Below are 19338 nucleotides of genomic sequence, written 5' to 3' on the forward strand. Positions count from 1 at the left end.
ACTATTGCAACTTGTCGCATCCATTCCTCACACTAACATTCTATAACGTTGCCTTCCCAGTCCAACGTAAAAAAAAAAAAAATCAAGCTCCTATGTAATGTTACTGTTGTCATATAAAGTTTTTGTACTCTAGTTCTCTCCATGTGTCCTTTCTCAGAGCTCATTCTGTCCAACTGCAGTGACAATAAAAGTCATCTCAACACAAATAACAAAACTGTAAGAGAAATCAGATCATCCATTCAGAATGGCCAACTAGCAGAGCAGGACAGGTTTAAAAAAAATAAATAAAAAATAAAAATAAAGACAAGACAAGTAGGAGGTGAGCATTTTGAGTCACCTGCTTTGCTAGTTTGCTTTGGAACGAAGGTCACGAGTCATCGTCTCTGCATGACATTCTCAGCTCGGACGCTTCAAACCGTACACCTGCAACAAGATGATTGAGTGAGTTAAACATTTCACAACTATCCTACAAATCAAAGACAATGGTAAAAACAATGTTATTTGTTTCCTTTAGGTAACTGTATTGTACAGTCAAATTGATAACAGAGGTGGGTGCTACATATAGAATGTTGTTTAGGGAGCCACATTGGCTCTGCGAACGAGTGTAGTACTTCTACAAAATGCAGAAAGAGTTGAGAAAGCCATTCAAAGATATTCTAAGATGTGAACCTCTTTCCATGAAATGATGGATATGTTGCTGATGGTGAGGAAAATATGGCGTAAAAGGCAAAAACTCTGGAAGATGAAGTTCAGTAGAAGGAACAGCAGCTTATATGTTTACATTGTTTTATTATCTTTTTGCAGTATGTTTTTATACAGCAGTGGCAGTGGACGCCGAAACTAGTAAAGGTAAAAAGAAACAAAAATGTTGTCTTTAAAAGAAAAACAATGACTGTACAGTACTTTTTTTCTTATTTTAATTAATGTGTCAAATTAACCTGCTGCATATTTAACATTAAAATTGCTAATGGGTCAAATTGACCCCATTGCATGTTTAACACAAAAAAAATGTTAACAGGTCCCAAATTGACTCACTGCATTTTTAACACCATAAAAGGTTAATTGATCAATTTGATCCGTTACATATTTAATAAAAAAAAATTAAAAAAAAATAAAAAATGAACAGGTCAAATTACCCAATGCATTTTAACACCCAAAAATGCCATTGGGTCAAATAGACCCCCGCATGTTTACCACCAAAAAATGTTAATGGGTCAATTGTAGTTTGCTGCATGTTTGAAGCAAAAACAAAAAAGTTAATGGGTCAAACTGACCCGCTATGTTTAACATTAAAAATGTTAATGGATCAAATTGGCCCACTGCATCTTGAACACACAAAAAATGTGAATGGATTAATTTGACTCACTGCCTGTTTAATACCAAAACATGTTAATGGGTCAACTTGAGCTGCTATATGTTTAACACAGAAAATGTTAACGGGTCAAAGTGACCCGCTGCATTTTTAACTCCATCAAATGTTAATGGGTAAATTTGGACCGCTGCATATTTCACAAAAAAAACAACAAAAAAAACAGTTCTAATTAACCCAATGCATTTAAATGACCAAAAATGTAAATGAGTCAATTTGACCCATTGCATGTTTAAAACAAAACAAAAATGTAATATACCAGTAATCACGGTTTGTATTAAAAAAAAAAAGAAAAAAAAGAAGAAGAAGTTAAAATGTATTTATGTATTTATTTATTTGCATTCGGAACAGATTAACTACCTTTCTATTCATTTCAGTAGTGAAAGTTGATCTGAGATACGAGTGATTTCAGTTATGACCGCAGTACGAAATAAATTCGTGAATCAGGACTCAAGCAACACTGGCTGCACGTTCCTGCAGACTTGCAGTGCGGTGCAGTGCAAATTAGCAGACATTACAGTGCTGAGGAATGGAGAGATGATAGTTGTAAACACAAATCGCATTATTGTCACACGGGGGGGCGATAAGGGGGTGTACCTTGTGTTGTAGCTGCCAGTTGTTATCTCCGGAGCGCAGCCGGGTCGCATGGCGGTAGCGTCGGTGCGGTGCCCCCTCCTCACTTCGGTCCTCTTCTTCCTCACAGCGGACGCAGAGTGACACTTAAACGGCGCCTGTCATCGTCATCTGCAGGCCACCTGTGAGATGAACCAACGTGGGTGAGAGGAGGGGGTCGGGACGGTCGTGTGAGTGAGGGCACGCTGATGCCATAAATAACTTCCTATATTTTTAGCAATATGCCAACACAAACAGTCGATTGGCATGTGAAAAGAAGCAAGTTTGAGCGAAAGGATCCGCAAACCTGCTCGGCGCGTCACTGGGGGCTCTTCTTCTCCTCCGGCCATAACTTTGCACTTTAAGAGTAGGGGGACGTGGGGAGAGAGGGTTGGGGGGGTGGGGGTCTCTTCCCAGCCGCGATCTTGCTTGTGCCTCTACGCACGGCGGATGCGTCCCCTCTGCATCCTCTCACCTTCTGTCCCAAGACGTCTGCGAGCGCAAATCAACCAGAGGGGTAACAAGGGGGGCTTAGCTGCGCTGGGTCACGTGATCGAGACACCAGGACATCGGAATAGAACTCATGGGGCGTCATTACATTTTAAAACCAAAATGTTATATTATTATTGCTGTTCGGCTTCATGCTAAAACTGCAGGTGTTGATAGTAGTCATTTACAGTTAATCCAGATTTGTGTATCGTTAACCACAACTTCATATAGCTTGATACCACCAACAGGCCACTGGCGAAATAGCAGGCGCCCAACGTAACTGTCAGTTGCCGTTAATCTGTTCGATCTCAACAAAACGACATTTTTTAAAATGAAAATAAACACGCTTTAAAATATTGCACTGTGTAAAAGAGATGCAGTCATCCATAGTTAAATGGAAAATAAAGAATTAAAGATTTTGAAAGTTTTGTTTGTTTTTTTTGCTCTCTGTGTGCGCACATTGGCCGCTTGGTGGAAGTATGAAACAGACATATACGTATGCATATACAGTACACAGAGCCTGTCACAAGTTAGTTACCCATTTGTATTCTGCTATATTAGTCATTCTTGGAAATTAAGAAATGTAAAAAAAAAATGCTTACATTGAATGTGGCAACACACAAAATTTTAAAAAAAATGTAGACATCACATAATTACTTCTGCTTTGTCAATAACTGACACTGTGGATTTTTCTGTATGTGACCCTATATATACTTAGGGGTAAAAATAAATACATACCATGCTAAGCAGACAAGGACAGATGGATGTTCACTAATTCTAATAATGACGACTCAGAAGATCACACGCGTATCATTCTTGAACAAGTTTATTATTATGAAAGAAGAACTACAATGGAAGAATATGAAGAAGACAAACATTTTGGGACAGACAAACACGGCAGTATTTTCTGTACATTTTCTTTTTCAAGTTGCTTTCAAGAGGAAATCTTGTGAACGGCAACCGTGACAGTCCCGTGACTCCTCACCAAAATATTTCTGGAAAATATGCATCAAGAAAACACAATGTTTTTTAATCATCCTGGTAACAGTGCAATGTAAAGCAATCCAAATACAGTAACTGAAGAAGGTTATGAAAAAAATGTGGACATAACATATTTAGTCTTGAATGTATGGTGTCATTTCTTAAATGACCAATCAGAATAAATAGGAGACGTTCATTAAATAAAATAAACAATAAAATACCGGGAGAAAACATTGCTGGAGTCATCCACTAGGTGGCAGCATGGCCCCACAAACTAAACAACTCATCTTGACCGTCATACCCGTTTATTCATCTACAGGTGCATCTAAAAAAATGTGAATATCCTGAAAAAGTTCACGTCCATTTACATGACCAACAACGTGAACGTGATGTCCATGCTCACCCAGAATCGGACTCCAGGCAGACGGTGGGCGTGTCCGTCGGGTCCCTGGTTAAAGCAGCGGCCTGTTTGGCCAAAACAGACACCACGCCTGCGTGCTCATCTGACAGCGAGCCGCGGCCTGTTTGGGGGTCACGCATGAAAACAAATGTCAGAAACAGACATCAGTCACAATTACATCTCATACACATGCCACTAAAACGATCTCACAAATACTACTGGATTTTTATTTCTTTTTTTATTTTGCTCATCTACACTACTGAAACGCTCTCACTATGGATGTTTTTTTGCACACACTACTGAAATTTTGTAGCTTTTATACATTACCGAATGCTCTCACACATTATGTAAGTGATCTAACACAATGAAACGCTTTCATGCGTTTCACTTACGCACAACTGACTTTTGTTAGCTATACTAGTGCACACAACTGAAATCCCACACTTACTTTTTGTTTGCTACAAAATTGTTCTCACACTACTGAATGTATTTCATTCTCATACACAAACTTCTCACATGCACACATACACTGCCCCCCCCCCCCCCCCACCCCCATATTAAAATGTAGTCGATTTTTGAGAATATTGAACTAGCCTACTAAAGATTTTATTGAAACACAGTTGTATGTAGAGTTTCGTTACTGTACTATGTGTGAGAGCATTTCACTCAAATGTGTCTAAAAAAAAAAATACAATTTGTTGACAACTAGGGGTGTTAAAAAAAATCGATTCGGCAATATATCGCGATACTACATCGCGCGATTATCGAATCGATTCAATAGGCGGCTGAATCGATTTTTTTTTTTTTTTTTTTTTTTTTTTTTAAGAGCTCAGAATTGTTCATTCGGTAGTCTTACCGATTCAACGTCTTATCATCATTGCCTTTTTTGTGTGTGTGTGTGTGTGTGTGAATCGATTTTTAAACTTCCATTTTTAATGGAAAAATATTCAACAAAACGTCTGACTTCGGGTTAGGATTCACACCTTGAGCATGGAAGAATGTTATATGAACGGAACATTAAGCCTTAATATTTTATTTTAATGCTGTTCAAACATGAAACAGATTACAACCTCTATAAGACTGAAATTTCAGATAAATAAAAAATATAAATCTTACACTCTACAAGCTTACTGATTAGTATTTTCTAAATTTGAATGAAAAAATATCGCAACAATCGACTTATAAATTCGTATCGGGATTAATCGGTATCGAATCGAATCGTGACCTGTGAATCGTGATACGAATCGAATCGTCAGGTACTAGGCAATTCACACCCCTATTGACAACTGTCTACATGCTCTGAGGGTTGTGGTTCGGGTTAGGCTAGTAATGCCTACTGCAGCCTATCTTTTGTGGAAAATCAAAATGAAAACTTTGTGAAGACACGGAAGGGGGATTACAGGATTAGCAGGAAATTATCCAGTTGACGTCAAACGTTGGAAAGAAAATATTAAAGACATAATTTAAATAACAAAATGTACGGACTGAAATTGTATAAACGTAAATAAACCTAAGAATATAAACGCAAAATATATTGAATAAATAATAAAATGGACTGAATAAATGATAAATACACAAAATAATTTCCTCAGATGTGACAAATATTGTCAGTTTAGATTGTTAAAGTGTTACTATTATCATTAAGACTGTTTTTTGTTATTGTGATTGATTTGTGAGCAGCTAAAAAAAGTAACTAAACCGAAGCTATCGTTAGCGCTGCGATACTGACGTCACCGGCAAGTGCGAAGACGCTTCAATCTATTTATTTATTTTTTTCACTCTTAAAGTATCATACTTTTCTATTTTTAGGTTTATTTACGTTTTTACAGTTTTAGTCCATAAATTTTGTTATTGTGAACAATTGTAAATGGACAATTTCCAGACAATCCTGTAGCGTGACGTCATCGGCAGGCGACCCCGATACAATCTGGCAGCCCGATCACATCTGACACCCACACCCGGATTGACCAATCAGAGCCGTTCACGGCAAAATAGCTAGCGCTATCTGATCTATGCCCCTTCACGACAGCCAACCCAACCCGGACAAGCGTTTGTGAATAGTGGAATCGATTTTCTATACCTACATGCCAGGTTGTGTCCTTGCTCGTCCGTACAAAGAACGCCGACCACTGCTGGATTCTTCATGCTGCGAGTCAAGCGGCGAGAGAAAGAGGGGGAGGAAGAAAAAAAAAACGTCATTTACTTGCGTAAATACTAATCCTACAAAGTCAAAGAGGGACGAATAATGTCTTACGTGTCGTCAAGGTGCTGCTCCAGTGTCGACTCCATTCGTAAAGAAGCAATAAGTGCAATTTTTAAGAAAATTTTAACAAGAGGAACAACTTCGTGTTTTGATACTTTTCCGGTTCGGAGTCAGCTGGCCCTCACGTCACGCGCTACGAGTCGCAGCAAGGGCCAAGTGCCAAAAAGGAACAAACGCGTTTTTACTACCATTCCGTACCTACGACGGCGTTTGAGGGCCACGTAGAAAAAAAAAAAAATAATAATATATATATATATATATATATATATATATATATATATATATATATATATATATATATATTAGAAAGGCGGGGGCAATATGACGAGAAAAAGTGGCAAATTTGATACTTTTTTTAAATCTCGTCATACATCTGAAGTTTGAACGTTGAAGTTTGAAGTTTATTGAACATGTAAACATAACATATAAACATAAACAAATAGCAAGTAAAAATTAAGAGAAAGAAAATAAAGAAAATAATAATAATAATCTAATAATCACAACAATCATTAGAAATTGTTTACATGTCCAAAAGGAGTAGGAAGAAGTTAAAAACTTATCTAATCCTACCCTTTATTCTTTACATCTTAGTTCAAACAGTAATTGTGCACACCGCAACAATACATCAACGTACTCGCACATACAACCCTCATCACCCTCACAATGGAATCAAAAGAACATTTCATTTCATTTCTGCAATTGTACCGGTTCACGTCTGATCCAAATAATACTCTTGAACTTTATTTTTGAACATTTTTTTTAAACTCAACGATTGACTTGCATCTTTTCATCTCATTACCAAAACTATTCCACAAATGAACACCTCTTACAGAAACACACCTTTGCTTAATATTTGTTCTTGCTTTGGGTTTTTTATAGACACTTGTACCCCTTATCTCATAAGGACTGTGTCTAATTTCAAATAGCTTCCGAATACTGTGGCAGAGTAGATTGTTATTAACTTTAGACATTATTTGTGCTATTTTAAACTCAACTAAGTCATCTTCATCTCGTCGTACATTGCGAATATGTAATGTAGTCAGCGCTTCAATCAATATTGCTTACCAATACCAGTTGTGATAGCCTGAGCTTAATGAGAAAAAAAAAAAGTTTTTGCGGTGGTTTCCTCCTTCATGCTATTAAACAACAAATCCCGATAGCTTTGCTAATTTAGAGTCATTGGGGAAAATGCTAATGATAACAACTGAAAAAAAAATACACCTGAATTGTATGTTTTACTTCATCTTAAACATAATTATTCAGTGATTTTTATATTGGCACAAGACACAAAGGATTCACCAGGAATTATTTTTGTAGTCCAAAACAGTTTCAACAGTTTCATAATTTTTACTTTTCAAATATGGCACATTTTACCGTACAGTTGTATTTCCGTAAAATACATTTTAGTGTAATCATTTTTTATGTTATTTTTTTAATATTACTCTATTAAGCTCGGTGTCAATATTGAAACTGTACATCATATGTCTTACAATACTAAAGTTTGAAATATATTTTATAGGAATAAAAACGTTGCCTTACCATATTTTAATGTTGGTCATGATGCTGGTATTTGAAGAGCTGTTGTTTTTTGTTTGTTTGTTTGTTTTTTGGTGTACCATTCGATGCAAAAAGTTTGAGCACCACTGACATCACCAAGACATGAGCATGAAAAAGCCAAACTATTGCTCACATGAGGCATCGTATTGATCATAAGATATTGCATAAATGCGATGGGCATAAACCCGGAGCGTTTTATTTGTGCAGCATTTATGTTGATGGATTTTGAGAGAAAGTCAGCCTTAAGACAGGCGAGCCTCAAGAGGCGGCGCTGCTGACGGGGCAGAAATGACTGGATATGATTATGTGGCTGGTACATTGGAGGAATCCATCAGCGGAACTGCGACAGGCTCGCATCCTAATAATGCTCACGAAACCTATACACTCAATCAAAACCTGACACACGCACACACTTCATCGATGACATAGTGTTGTTTTCCTGCATATGGCCACGCCCCAATCTCATTAAATCAGCTGAGAGTCAAATCCTAAATGAAGATTTGACCCATCGTTTGGTGGCCTTTGTCTATCAGTGGCTCAGAAGTATTTGGACAACCGACCTTTTGCTAAGTCACACCTCGGATGTGCACACCAGCCAATCACAGGGCAACGCAGATTGGGGTTGTGCCATTGAAGTTAATCATAAATGTTATGACTTTGAAACATATATAAAAGATAGATTATATAATTTGCTCTGCTAAACAGGAAAACAATGAGTGAAACAATATCGGTGAGAAAATAAATCTCCAAATGTAGAACACATTTTAGCACACTGAGCAACAATTAAGTCAAATTATTTTATTTATTTTTACTTTTGAATAAAAGTAAACAAAATTTAAAAGAGGAACTTCAAATAAATGGCTGAAGCAAGGTGGTTGCACAAGTGTGCACACCCTTAATAACCAGGATGTCATGTTAGATGGAAGTTGGCACACTCCTCTCTTCTTTTTACATAGCTCAGATTAAGCCAAAAATTCTGATGTTCTAGTAGGCTTTTTCAGACGTTTTCTCTTTTAGTTCTCAAATTAATTGCCAAAACACAAAAGCAACCTTGGGAGATTTTGTTATGAGCCGATGAAACCAAGGTTGAAAATTATTAACAGTGAACAATGAATGTCATAACAGGCCTACTTGAACAGCTGAACTTTATTTGGGGTTAATCAGTGGCATTTAAAACGACGTGTGCTACCTGCCGTTTAATCTATTTGAATGTGATTCGTTCACTCTGATCACCAGGGTGTGCACACTTGAGCAACCACATAATTTTCACTTTATTATTATTATTATTATTACTTTTAAGATCTAAAAAAAACTGCCATTTCAACAGGGATGTGTAGACTTCTTATGTTGAGCTTTTTCATATTTATCCCCGTTTTCTTTGAAGTCTTTCTTTGAGTCACAGAAACAGAAGTTCGAAAAGCTACGAGGCAAAGATTGATGATTTGTGCCCATTCCCGTTCGTGAGCATCTGATGGGGGGGGGGGGGGGGGGGGGGGGGGGGGATCTCACACACGGAGTGGGCGGGAGGTGAGCTGAGGTGAGGTGAGGGTGCCCGAGTGGATAAAGAGACGAGCCGGGAGATTGCTGGAAAGATTCACCAGAGGATCCCTTGTCGTCATGAGCTTCCAAGTGGTGCTACTGTCCTTCCTCCTTGCGTCTGTCAGCTGGTCCAGAGGAGCCGTCATCACAGGAGTGAGTTCGATATGCTTTATATAGCATTTCCTGAAAATTAATTCATTTTATTGGTACTTTATCATCCAAACAGTATGAAAGATATTCTCAAGTAATATTTTGCAAACTTTTCATGCAAAAATGTCTTATATGTCCCAAATGAAGTTTCATGATTTACAACATGTTTTCTGACGATGGTAATTGAATTTTGTGATATATCGGGTGCTTCTATATTGCTTAATAGGCCTTTTCCATGGAAGCGAATGCAAATGCATCTTATTTACTGGGTCACTTACTGCAGTTGTGAAACTCTTCTTCGTTTGTCTGCAAGACTGTATTATACTGCCGCCCCAGTGGTCAAGATGCAGACAGCAGCAGGAGCCACAATGAATTTCTCATGATGCAAAACTGTTTATTTTTTTATGTCCTATTAATATCATTTTCATTCAGTACAATATTACAGAGGTAAGTATATGGCTTTTTCATTATTGCAACAAATCTTGGAGGAAGTCGGATTAACCATTACTAGCTACTAGTGTTGTTCCGATACAGTTTTTTGGCTCCCGATACCGATTCTGATACCCAGCTTTGCAGTATCGGCCGATACTGATACCATACCAATAACTAAGTTGTTGTTTTTTCCTTAAAATGAAAAAGCTGTCTTGCCATTGGTTCAGAGCATTCAAGGGCCAATAGGATATCTTAGATCAGCATGCAGTGAGCATGTCACATATCAGTGAATGTCGTGCACGAGCAAGACACAAGATGCTGCATCCAAAATTCTATATTAGCGTTGGAATTAATTGTATCGGCATGTTACTTGTGAGTACTCACCGATACCGATACCACTGTTTTAATGCAGTATCGGCACCTCTGCCGATGCCAGTATCGGTATCGGAACAACACTACTAGCTACTAACCATAAATCTACCTTAATAAATAAATTATTTGGCACACTTGTCTATTAACAGGCAATCCTGTTTTCATTTTCATTGACAGACAAATTTATCCGCCGTGCTCCATCGGTGCAAATTTGTCAATATCATTGAAGCGCAGCCACCCTGCAAATGTTTATCAACTATCATTTATTTGATCATCTTGGGCGCAAATAGAATCCGCTGTATGCCAGTGCAATAGATGGCGAAAAGCACAGTCACATGTCTCGCTATATTAAGTGAAAAGTGATTACGCATGACAGCGTGGAGACCACATCCTCATCCTGCTTCACGTCCAGCGGACGGAAAGATATCCTGGCTGCAGTTGATGGCCGCTTGTAAATAGATCAGAGTGATGAAACGGTACAAAATGTGCGTGGGCGCATGGAAGTTCAAATGTAATTCAACCAAAGCAGCTTACATCACAGGTCATGGAGAGCAGTGCGCTTTCTTAATGTCACATCCATTTGGGACTCATTTTCAGCCCTGGAGTTTCACAGCTCAGATCTGGCCCACTTTAGTTTACAGTGTTTTAATGAAGTATGTTTTATATGTATTAATGTATCAATCTAAAATAGCTTTCCAACCAACATCAATAGCTATGTTGTATATGATCAAAAATTAAAATAACTTACTAGATCAACAATCAGTAGGCTATAGCTGAACAATTATGAGAACATAAATAAAGACAATAGTGCTAAAGAAATTGATTTGAGCACCTGTCATATTCTCTAAACATAAAGCCTAAATAAGGACATAATAAGACAAGGTACAAGACACATTTTCTATTTTTTTAAGAGTTCGAATAATGAATCACACTTTAACTTCCTTGTGCTAGAATGTGTTTACAAAATTGGGTACAAAATGCAAAAGTTAGTTTCAGTCACATTTAAAAGCTAGTCATTTCTATATTTGTTTTTATTGTCATTACCATATTTTTTTAAATTCCAAAAAGCAGATCAAGCCCTGCTATTTATCTCCTCCTTCTAGTGGGGCACCATCTACTAAAAACACTTTAATTGCTGTTTTTGAAACAAACACGTGGCCCGAAATAAACAGCACCCCCTGGCGGCCAACCAAGGAAAATCCCGCTGGTCCCCAGTGCCAGCCTGGGCCTGGTTACATCCCACTTTTACTATTCTACTACATATCGTATTTTTATTTGTTACATTGCAAGTGTAGATGTTGTTTGTCTGTTTTTCGAGATTCCCCCACAGCTCTTCAAAGATCAACACATTGCTACTGTAATTCTAAACGTTAGCTTGCTTTAGCTATGTGCATGGGTGGATTTTTCTTTCTTTTGGTATTTTGCTTTAACCAGCACACGCTAGAAGTGGCTGTTTCCTTCATTGTGCGCTGTTATGGGAGGGAACGCAGCCGACTCCCAGCCAATCGAAGCGGCTCCCCTCATTCCCTTAAATTTAGCGCAGCGAGAGCTGCGCAGACTACAGTACATGTCGCGTCAATATAGGAGATTGGTATCTGTGACTGAATGATTTGTGTCTCCCTACAGGCTTGCGAACGAGACATACAGTGTGGCTTGGGTCTGTGCTGTGCCGTCAGTCTGTGGCTGAGGGGCCTGAGGATGTGCATCCCGAGGGGTACCGAAGGTGACGTTTGCCACCCGCTCAGCCACAGGGTGCGCCATGTAGATATTCACATCATGTACAGTAGTTTAATCATTTACACGACAATGTCGGACTTCAAGATGCAAACTGGCCATCATACAATGGGAAAAAACATTATGAGAAATATGACAATGGCAAATTTTACCTAAAAAATAACAGGAGACTAATGAAAATGGTATTTTTAAAAAAGAAGACGAAAGGGGGGGAGTAAAAAAAAAAAAAAAAAAAGCCAACTGTAGTACAAGTATAATAATTTCAATATTTTATTATTATTATTATTATTATTATTATTTTGGTTTTAATTTGGGGCAGAACCTAATCGTCTACATTGACTAAATGAAATATGATATTTATGCCCTGCGATTGGCTGGCTGGATTTATTTATTCATTTATTTATTTATTTATTTATTAAAGAAGAGAAAAGAAGTCCAGCATGAACAAGTTGAATATTTTTTTTAATGGTTGCAATTTGACCCATAATTTCACAGGAGGGCAATTAAATAAATAAAATATGATATAGTAATTTTTCAGTGTTTTGTTTTTATAATTAATTATAATACATCCTTTTTTTTCATTTCAATCAAAAAAAACAAGGCCAGTAAACAAATTTGATTTTATTATTATTATTATTATTATTATTTCTTGGTTTGATTTTTGCACGCAAACAAGAATGTTGAAAGATGAGCTTCTGGTAGGTGCAGAGGTTATTGATCCTCGTGGGCCACACCTAATCAGTGTGCTCATCAAACGAGAATGAAAAGCCGTTCACTCATCTTCCTGTCTTGCCTTGGTGCAGGTTCCGTATCTTGGCAAAAGGCAGCACCACACGTGCCCCTGCCTCCCCCACTTGCTGTGCACCCACTACGCTGGCAGCAAGTACAAATGCACTGACGACTACAAGAACATGGACTTTAAGTAAAGTGCCAGATGGATAACTTACAAGACTTTTTGGGGATGAAAAACACATCGTGGTGACTGTATATAGAAGTATTGGGCAAAGTATAACTGTCCATTTTCCAAATCCAAAATGTTATGTCAGTTGCACAATAAATGCCACGCGACACTGTCACATGCCACGGGGAAGCACATGGAATGTATCAAAATGAGCTACGGAAGGGAGGTCAGGCACTTTGCAGCGTTTTGTGACTTATTAATGTATTATTTATTGTTGATAATTTATCACAAGACTGCATAACACTGTACTTGCCATTAAAGGATGTAATGACACACTGAAGACTTCGTTGCTCCATTTTCTATTACATCATTCAAAAGCAAAAATAGTTTTTCTCCCTCTTGATGACCAATTATCATACATAACATTGAAACTAAGTTTAAAAATAGCTACTTTTGTGTGTGATTTTGTTGATATGCTCTAAAGTTATCAGTCAAAACCCACTCAACTTTTACTAAAACAATTTTAGCCATAAAAAAGAAGAGACAAAAAAAACTGAGCTATATGACTCAGCAAAAAATGTCAACGACTTGTTCACGTTGACGTAAGTTAAGTCTTATTTTCACACTACTTATATAATCACAAAAATACATTAATAAAAAGTTTTTCTTTTTTATTATATTGTTACGTTTGTTCTTTTACCACTTAGCCTAGCCACTAACATAGCTAGCATGTACTGTTGAACAAAACGTCTAACATTAGCACAGACGTAAAAACATATTGCTGTTATTACAGACTCAAGTTAGTAGCAAGAAAGAGAGAGAGCGAAAAGGGGAAGAGAGACCTTTTTTTTAAATAACAGATTCATTCATAAAAGTTTTTGAAAAGTCCGTTTTCAGGTGACCAACTATCTTAGCAGGGTTATTTCTTAACAAATGGTTTAGGTGGATGAATTAAGTTATTGGTTTATCATAGTTTAAAACTTTTTTTTTTTTGAGAAAATTACAAAAATTAGAATGTTGGTGCCTTGATTGTCCTGAAATTCTGGGAGGACTTCAACTACAATGTGGCACCAGACAAAAATAGGTTTGACAGTCCAGTTCATTGTACAGGTTTTTTTTTAATTTATTTTTTTTATATATATATTTTTTGATGGATTCGCACCAACATCTTATACTTTAAGTCCATTTTGCATGCATAAAAAAAAAAAAAAAAAACTTTTTTTTTCTCATTTATAGTTTCTATTTGTAATATGGTGATGACAACGCTAATACTTTCTTAATGGTGTAATGCTGATTGCAAGGTCTCTGCCGAGGCAGGATCTTTGGTCCAACCAATGATGAACAATATGCTTTTGTAATTCAGCCAACTGGCACAGAGAGGTGAGTCATGACCTGGTTTTCACTGCTACGACTTCATGCTTTCTGAACCCAGGGCAAACACAAGTGTGTTTCCCTGACGTCAACAGCTCCCAAATGAAAGTGTAATCCCTCTTAAAGTTGTGTGAAACATAACCACACATTTGTCAAAAATCACCCTCAAAGTTAGTATGTGTGGCTTAACAAGAACTTGCTAGAGTTGGAAAAAAAAAAAAAAAAAAAACTCTAAAAGCTATGTGTGGCATAGCAATCTCATGCTTATGCTGTCAAAACAACCACCCCAAAAGCTACAAAACTGTGATCTACAAATCACATATCTGTGCTGTCAAGACCATCATTCTGAGCACCTAACAATCACACCTTCGTGCCAACAAATCAATCATTCTCAACGTGTGGTGTAACAATCACACGCTCATGTAGCCTTTGAAACGATCTGCGGCATAACAATCACTCGTTCAACGCTTGTGAGTAGTAGGATATGGACCAAGGGAGGGTCACTCCATTTTTTTTATCAATGAAAAGGATATCAAAACATGATTGTCATTGTTGCACTCAAATGTCACAGACGTAAGACCTGTTGGACTTTTGAAAGACAAGCAAAAGCGTGGACTAAGAATAAAATATCGAGCGGCCTGCTTGGGGGCTGGAACCAGACGGAGCCTCAAAAGAAGAAAGAAGATGAAACGATAACAGAGCTTAGCCTGCGAATTGGAGAACGGCCTGTCGAAAGGTCTCGGAAGTGAACGATAAGCACACAAATCAAATCTTTAGCCATTGCGGTGGAATTAAATTAACCTGCTAAAGTTAATGAATGCAACTTTTTAGGCTCAAAATAAGTCGTTTTTATACACTGATTAGAGATCCAATAACAATGCTTCAAAAGTTACACAAATATGTTCACCGCAAGTGTGGTTTGCGCTCTGGATGGCTGTTATTGTACAGCGGTTTAACTTTGAGTTGTTGAGGCCACATTATCAAGCTTATGATTTGTTTTTATTTGGTTTTAGGGGATAAAACATTAAATGAATGCAGCAAATATTACTGGACTCTTGATGAATGCTATCAGAAGCTAACATTGATGTTGCTGTTAGCTAATGCTAATCTGCGCTAACACTGTGGCTCAATTAGCCGCACTCATTTGGGAAATAATTAGACAACAAAAAAAATGCACTTGGTTGTTTAATTTCACACTTAATGGGTTTAGGCACACAGCCTCTTGGATACAATACATTCAAAAGTCAATTTTACATAATATGTCCCCTTTAAAAATACAGTTGGAAGTCCTAGCTTTACCGGTTGGCTTGCAGTCAGGTACTCCACCGCATTCACTGGTGGACGGCAAGAACAGAGTACTCGACCCCACCAGCATCAGGCGCTTCCGTGGCGTATGACTCACTTCGGAAGTCTACCGTCGTGTAGATGACGCCAGATGTCTCCTAGCAGTGAAGACAAACAACGTGTTTGTTCCATGATTGTGTATGTGTGTGTTTTTTTTGTTTGTTTTTTAAGGCGACAAATGTGAGTCAGTGTTGTTGTGTTCCCCTTTTAACACCTACTGTGGCGTCTTCTTTGGCTGACTCAGTTTTTCCAAACATGTCTACGATGAAAAATGCAATGGATTCATTAAGGGGAAAAACGGAACAATCTGCAAACCCTGCCTGGGTTTTTCTACTCACATAATCAACCAAAACCTTACCCAAGTGTTTGGATTTGGTCTTGCCTCTGAAGTAAAGCACTACTATCACTGAGGCAACAACAACGATGAAGCTCACAGAGATGGCGGCGAGTGCGCCAAAAGTCCAAAGAGTTCTGCTTCTACAGAGGACAGAGGACCCATCTTAATACAGAGAACGGTTCGAGAGCCATTCAAGGCACCACACAAATCTACCACTTTGTGTGATGATAAACACAGAACTGGAAAACACACAGATGCAAAGGGGGGGAAAAAAGTCAGTAGCTACGTACGTTGGAAGGTCACCGGTCTCCTGCCCCTCTTCAGCCCCGGTCAATTCCGGGCTCTCGGTTCTGGTCGACTGCGGGACCCAGGACGGATTATGCTGGTCAAATGAGGCACCTGACAACAATGTGAAATAGAACTCCTCAGTTCCTTAGAACAGCAAGCAGTGTAAAAATGAACTGAACTTCGTGGGTACTGATTAACGTGAAGGGCTACCAGTTTGATGCACACTTCTGAAATCATACATTTCCTGAAATTACATGTATATGGTATTGTGCTGTCATGACTGTCTTTCAGTCTAGCATGATCCAGCTACTTCTTTGTTTTCTTAATGTCAGTCACTTCTTCCAATTTGTTCATGTCCATATCTGGCCTTTCAATGATAGCCCATCTGGCTCCTTCTCCTGATTGGGCTTCCGTTGCTTGAGGCATTGGGGGTCGTTTATAGTATATATTTTTGGAGGTCTGTTATTTCCTTCTGGATATTGCCCTATAGAGGCAACAGGAATAACGTGTAACTGTCTGAAGTGAAGGCTTACCGAAGACATAAAAGCGATGATCCGAGTAAATGTTGACGGGAGTGCCCAGCAGCGCACATCTGTAGTTGCCTCCATCTCCCATCCGTGCCCGAGTCACTTTGAACTCAATCCAGCTGTCTGTCTCCGTCACGCTCACCCTTCCTCTCAGGAAGTCGGCGGTGTAGCCCGTGCTGTCCAGGACAGTTTGACAGCCGCTTTGGTACACTTTGCAGCACGACTTGACGTGTCCTCTGTAAATCGGCGGGAACTCAAGTGTCAAGAACATGTCGCCAAACTCTTCCACCATCTGCAGCAATAACAATCCGGGAACATCTGCAGAACAAGGGCGATAAGTCAAGAAGCAGAGGACAACAACAACAAAATGCCTCACCTAATAAAAGGAGCACAAACGGCAGCTTCATTTTAAGTCTCATATTGTGAGAACACTTTTGGCTTTTTCCTCTTCTCCTTTGTCCTTGCAAAGAGGAAAAGCAAGTTCTCCATTTAATTTAGCAGCACAACTACAAGGACTTCCCTTTTAGCATTTAGTCACACTTAAAGGGGACATGAGACTTTTTAAAATGTCGTATTTACTTTAAGGATAGAATAGTCCTTAGTGCCTGTACTAGAAATTTCATATTTGATTTTATTGTGCGTAAAGTCAGGCTCCAGGCGAGCTAGGCGGTCGCCTAGGGCGCCATCTTGTGGAGGGGGCGCCAAATTGCAGAAAGAAAAAAAAATAAAATTTAAAAAACACAAACACAAAAAGCCCTCCCCACCTCTCGTGTTTTCTAGCATAAAATGTTATATAGCAAATATATTTTAATGAGTTCCTTTTTTTTTTTATTATTATTACTTCTATTTCAAATAAATGACTGTGAGTTCACGACCGGGCGGCACAGTAGTCGAGTGGTTAGCACGTCCGCTTCCCAGTTCTGAGGTCTCCGGTTCGAGTCCAGGCTCGGACCTTCCTGGGTGGAGTTTGCATGTTCTCCCCGTGCCTGCGTGGGTCTTCTCCGGGTACTCCGGTCTCCTCCCACATTCCAAAGACATGCATGGCAGGTTAATTGGGCACTCCGAATTGTCCCTAGGTGTGCATGAGTGTGGATGGTTGTTCGTCTCTGTGTGCCCTGCGATTGGTTGGCAACCAGTCCAGGGTGTCCCCCGCCTACTGCCCAGAGCCAGCTGAGATAGGCGCCAGCAGCCCCCGCGACCCTTGTGAGGAATAAGTGGTCAAGAAAATGGATGGATGGATGGATGGATGGATGGATGGAGTTCACGACCTGCTGTCCTGGCGCCCTGAACCTGACCCACTGCTGCCGCTTACAATGAATGAAAGGTAGGGGGAGGGGTCGTATATCATCTCAGAGTGTAGTGGCAGCACTTTAGAAAGATAGATAGATGGTTGGCACACTTGTGTTGTTTATACATTGACATCGACAACAATGAAAAGGTCCAAGCCTTCAGGTGCTGCACTAAGAAAGCGGCGAAAGGAGGAGGAGGAAAAACGGGCCCAGGGTAGAGGTATGTATGTCAGTCAATCATCATTGTTTATAAAATAAACACAAAAATAGCGTTAGCTTCTTAGCTTGCTTGTAACTTGTTTACTGCACCATTACATCCATGCTAGTAGCTACTTTGCACACAAGAGTGGGGCAACGCTTGCTGAGTTTAAACTAAAACAGCCAGTAAGTCCAGATACCTGCAAATGGATTTGCACAAGTCATTGTTTCACATAACCACATTAATTTATTAATTTATTGAAAATAAGAATTATGTGCTGGTTTAATGTAAACATCGATATAGTAAATGCATTTTTTTTTTAACTAGATGCGCTGAGAAAATATTTGCAGCCACAACAAGCACCTGCAGAAGCTGTGGTAAACAATCCTTCAGTGTCATCTTCACCAAAGGCTACTGAATGTAAGCGCATGAATGGTGCATTTAATACAAACAGCCATAATTTCTTACATTGTATTCTATCATAATGCAAATGGATTTGTTTTCCCTGCTTTAACACCAAAATAATTTGAAGTGATATATTTTGTTTAATGTACAGCTGAAGCAACAGCCAGTCAAGCACCAATCAGCAGTACTTTGAGTGACACAAAGCTCGATCTTCTAGATCCAGGTGACTATTTCAGTTATATCAGCTATTGCTGCATCATGTACAGTGCTCAGCATATATGAGTATACCACCTTTGAAAAATGTAAAGATTTTGTTCAATATCTCCCCGCAACCCTTGTGAGGAATAAGCGGTCAAGAAAATGGATGGATGGATGGATGTTCAATATCTCAATAAACAGAAGAACAATTTCCAAAATATTGACAAAATGTTTTCTGTAGAATACGCACTTGACTCACAACATGAAAGTAAGGTTGTAATAGGATGCATAGATTACAAAAAAATTCACTTTAATCAAATTAACTAATGCAAAAAAAAAAAAAAAAAAAATGCAACCCACAACAAAAACGACGACATCTAGTATTTTCTATGATCTCCATGACTGTTATGGGTAGCAACATGTCTGCTAGGCCTGGAATTAACAAGTCTTTTTTTCGGGGTCTACTTATTTGTGCAATATGGACTCTAATAAATAAAAAAACAAACAAACAAAAAAAAAAACTCTTAGCAGAGATGCAGTCATTTCTTACCTGGCCAAAATCCAATATGTCAAGCATGGAA

The 19338-nt window shown here is 38.6% G+C and overlaps 4 protein-coding genes across 5 annotated transcripts in view; 1 reads left to right on the plus strand and 3 right to left on the minus strand.

Moving 5' to 3' along the window:
• The window catches only part of slc16a4 (solute carrier family 16 member 4), a 37050-nt gene extending 34386 nt beyond the window's left edge, over positions 1 to 2664 (minus strand). For both annotated transcript variants that reach the window (XM_077514184.1, XM_077514183.1), the window contains exons 1-3: positions 2289 to 2664; positions 1967 to 2124; positions 338 to 423 (exon numbers count right to left, since the gene is read on the minus strand). The gene's annotated coding sequence lies outside the window, so the exon portion shown is untranslated. The remainder of the gene's footprint in view (positions 1 to 337; positions 424 to 1966; positions 2125 to 2288) is intronic.
• A 616-nt stretch (positions 2665 to 3280) lies between these two features.
• On the minus strand, positions 3281 to 6314 carry lamtor5 (late endosomal/lysosomal adaptor, MAPK and MTOR activator 5). The gene is made up of 4 exons (XM_077515378.1): positions 6106 to 6314; positions 5936 to 5997; positions 3855 to 3972; positions 3281 to 3465 (listed from the first exon to the last, which is right to left on the minus strand). The coding sequence occupies exons 1-4, from the start codon at positions 6138 to 6140 to the stop codon at positions 3405 to 3407; spliced, it is 276 nt and encodes a 91-aa protein (XP_077371504.1). The 5' UTR covers positions 6141 to 6314; the 3' UTR covers positions 3281 to 3404.
• A 2894-nt stretch (positions 6315 to 9208) lies between these two features.
• prok1 (prokineticin 1) lies at positions 9209 to 13118 on the plus strand. Its single transcript, XM_077514185.1, has 3 exons — positions 9209 to 9363; positions 11791 to 11916; positions 12702 to 13118. Exons 1-3 carry the CDS (start codon positions 9289 to 9291, stop codon positions 12822 to 12824), a joined length of 324 nt encoding a protein of 107 aa, XP_077370311.1. The 5' UTR covers positions 9209 to 9288; the 3' UTR covers positions 12825 to 13118.
• A 2224-nt stretch (positions 13119 to 15342) lies between these two features.
• On the minus strand, positions 15343 to 17758 carry LOC144014382 (uncharacterized). Its single transcript, XM_077514191.1, has 6 exons — positions 17043 to 17758; positions 16673 to 16984; positions 16142 to 16250; positions 15873 to 15991; positions 15733 to 15773; positions 15343 to 15612 (listed from the first exon to the last, which is right to left on the minus strand). The coding sequence occupies exons 1-6, from the start codon at positions 17083 to 17085 to the stop codon at positions 15502 to 15504; spliced, it is 735 nt and encodes a 244-aa protein (XP_077370317.1). The 5' UTR covers positions 17086 to 17758; the 3' UTR covers positions 15343 to 15501.
• Positions 17759 to 19338: the final 1580 nt, after the last annotated feature.

This window comes from Festucalex cinctus, chromosome 2 (genome assembly GCF_051991245.1).
Source record: "Festucalex cinctus isolate MCC-2025b chromosome 2, RoL_Fcin_1.0, whole genome shotgun sequence".
Taxonomy (NCBI): domain Eukaryota; kingdom Metazoa; phylum Chordata; class Actinopteri; order Syngnathiformes; family Syngnathidae; genus Festucalex; species Festucalex cinctus.

What these genes read in the sequence shown, in the direction of transcription:
- lamtor5 (XM_077515378.1), bottom strand. Translation starts at nt 6,140, where the DNA reads ATGGAGTCGACACTGGAGCAGCACCTTGACGACAC. An exon ending in GAGCAGCACCTTGACGACAC is followed by an intron (nt 5,998 to 6,105) that starts GTAAGACATTAT and finishes CTTGACTCGCAG; the next exon opens with CATGAAGAATCCAGCAGTGG. An exon ending in GCAAGGACACAACCTGGCAT is followed by an intron (nt 3,973 to 5,935) that starts GTAGGTATAGAA and finishes ACCCCCAAACAG; the next exon opens with GCCGCGGCTCGCTGTCAGAT.
- LOC144014382 (XM_077514191.1), bottom strand. Translation starts at nt 17,085, where the DNA reads ATGAGACTTAAAATGAAGCTGCCGTTTGTGCTCCTTTTATTAG. An exon ending in GTTTGTGCTCCTTTTATTAG is followed by an intron (nt 16,985 to 17,042) that starts GTGAGGCATTTT and finishes CTTGTTCTGCAG; the next exon opens with ATGTTCCCGGATTGTTATTG. An exon ending in TCATCGCTTTTATGTCTTCG is followed by an intron (nt 16,251 to 16,672) that starts GTAAGCCTTCAC and finishes CATTGTTGTCAG; the next exon opens with GTGCCTCATTTGACCAGCAT.
- prok1 (XM_077514185.1), top strand. Translation starts at nt 9,289, where the DNA reads ATGAGCTTCCAAGTGGTGCTACTGTCCTTCCTCCTTGCGTCTGTCAGC. An exon ending in GAGGAGCCGTCATCACAGGA is followed by an intron (nt 9,364 to 11,790) that starts GTGAGTTCGATA and finishes GTCTCCCTACAG; the next exon opens with GCTTGCGAACGAGACATACA. An exon ending in GCCACCCGCTCAGCCACAGG is followed by an intron (nt 11,917 to 12,701) that starts GTGCGCCATGTA and finishes GCCTTGGTGCAG; the next exon opens with GTTCCGTATCTTGGCAAAAG.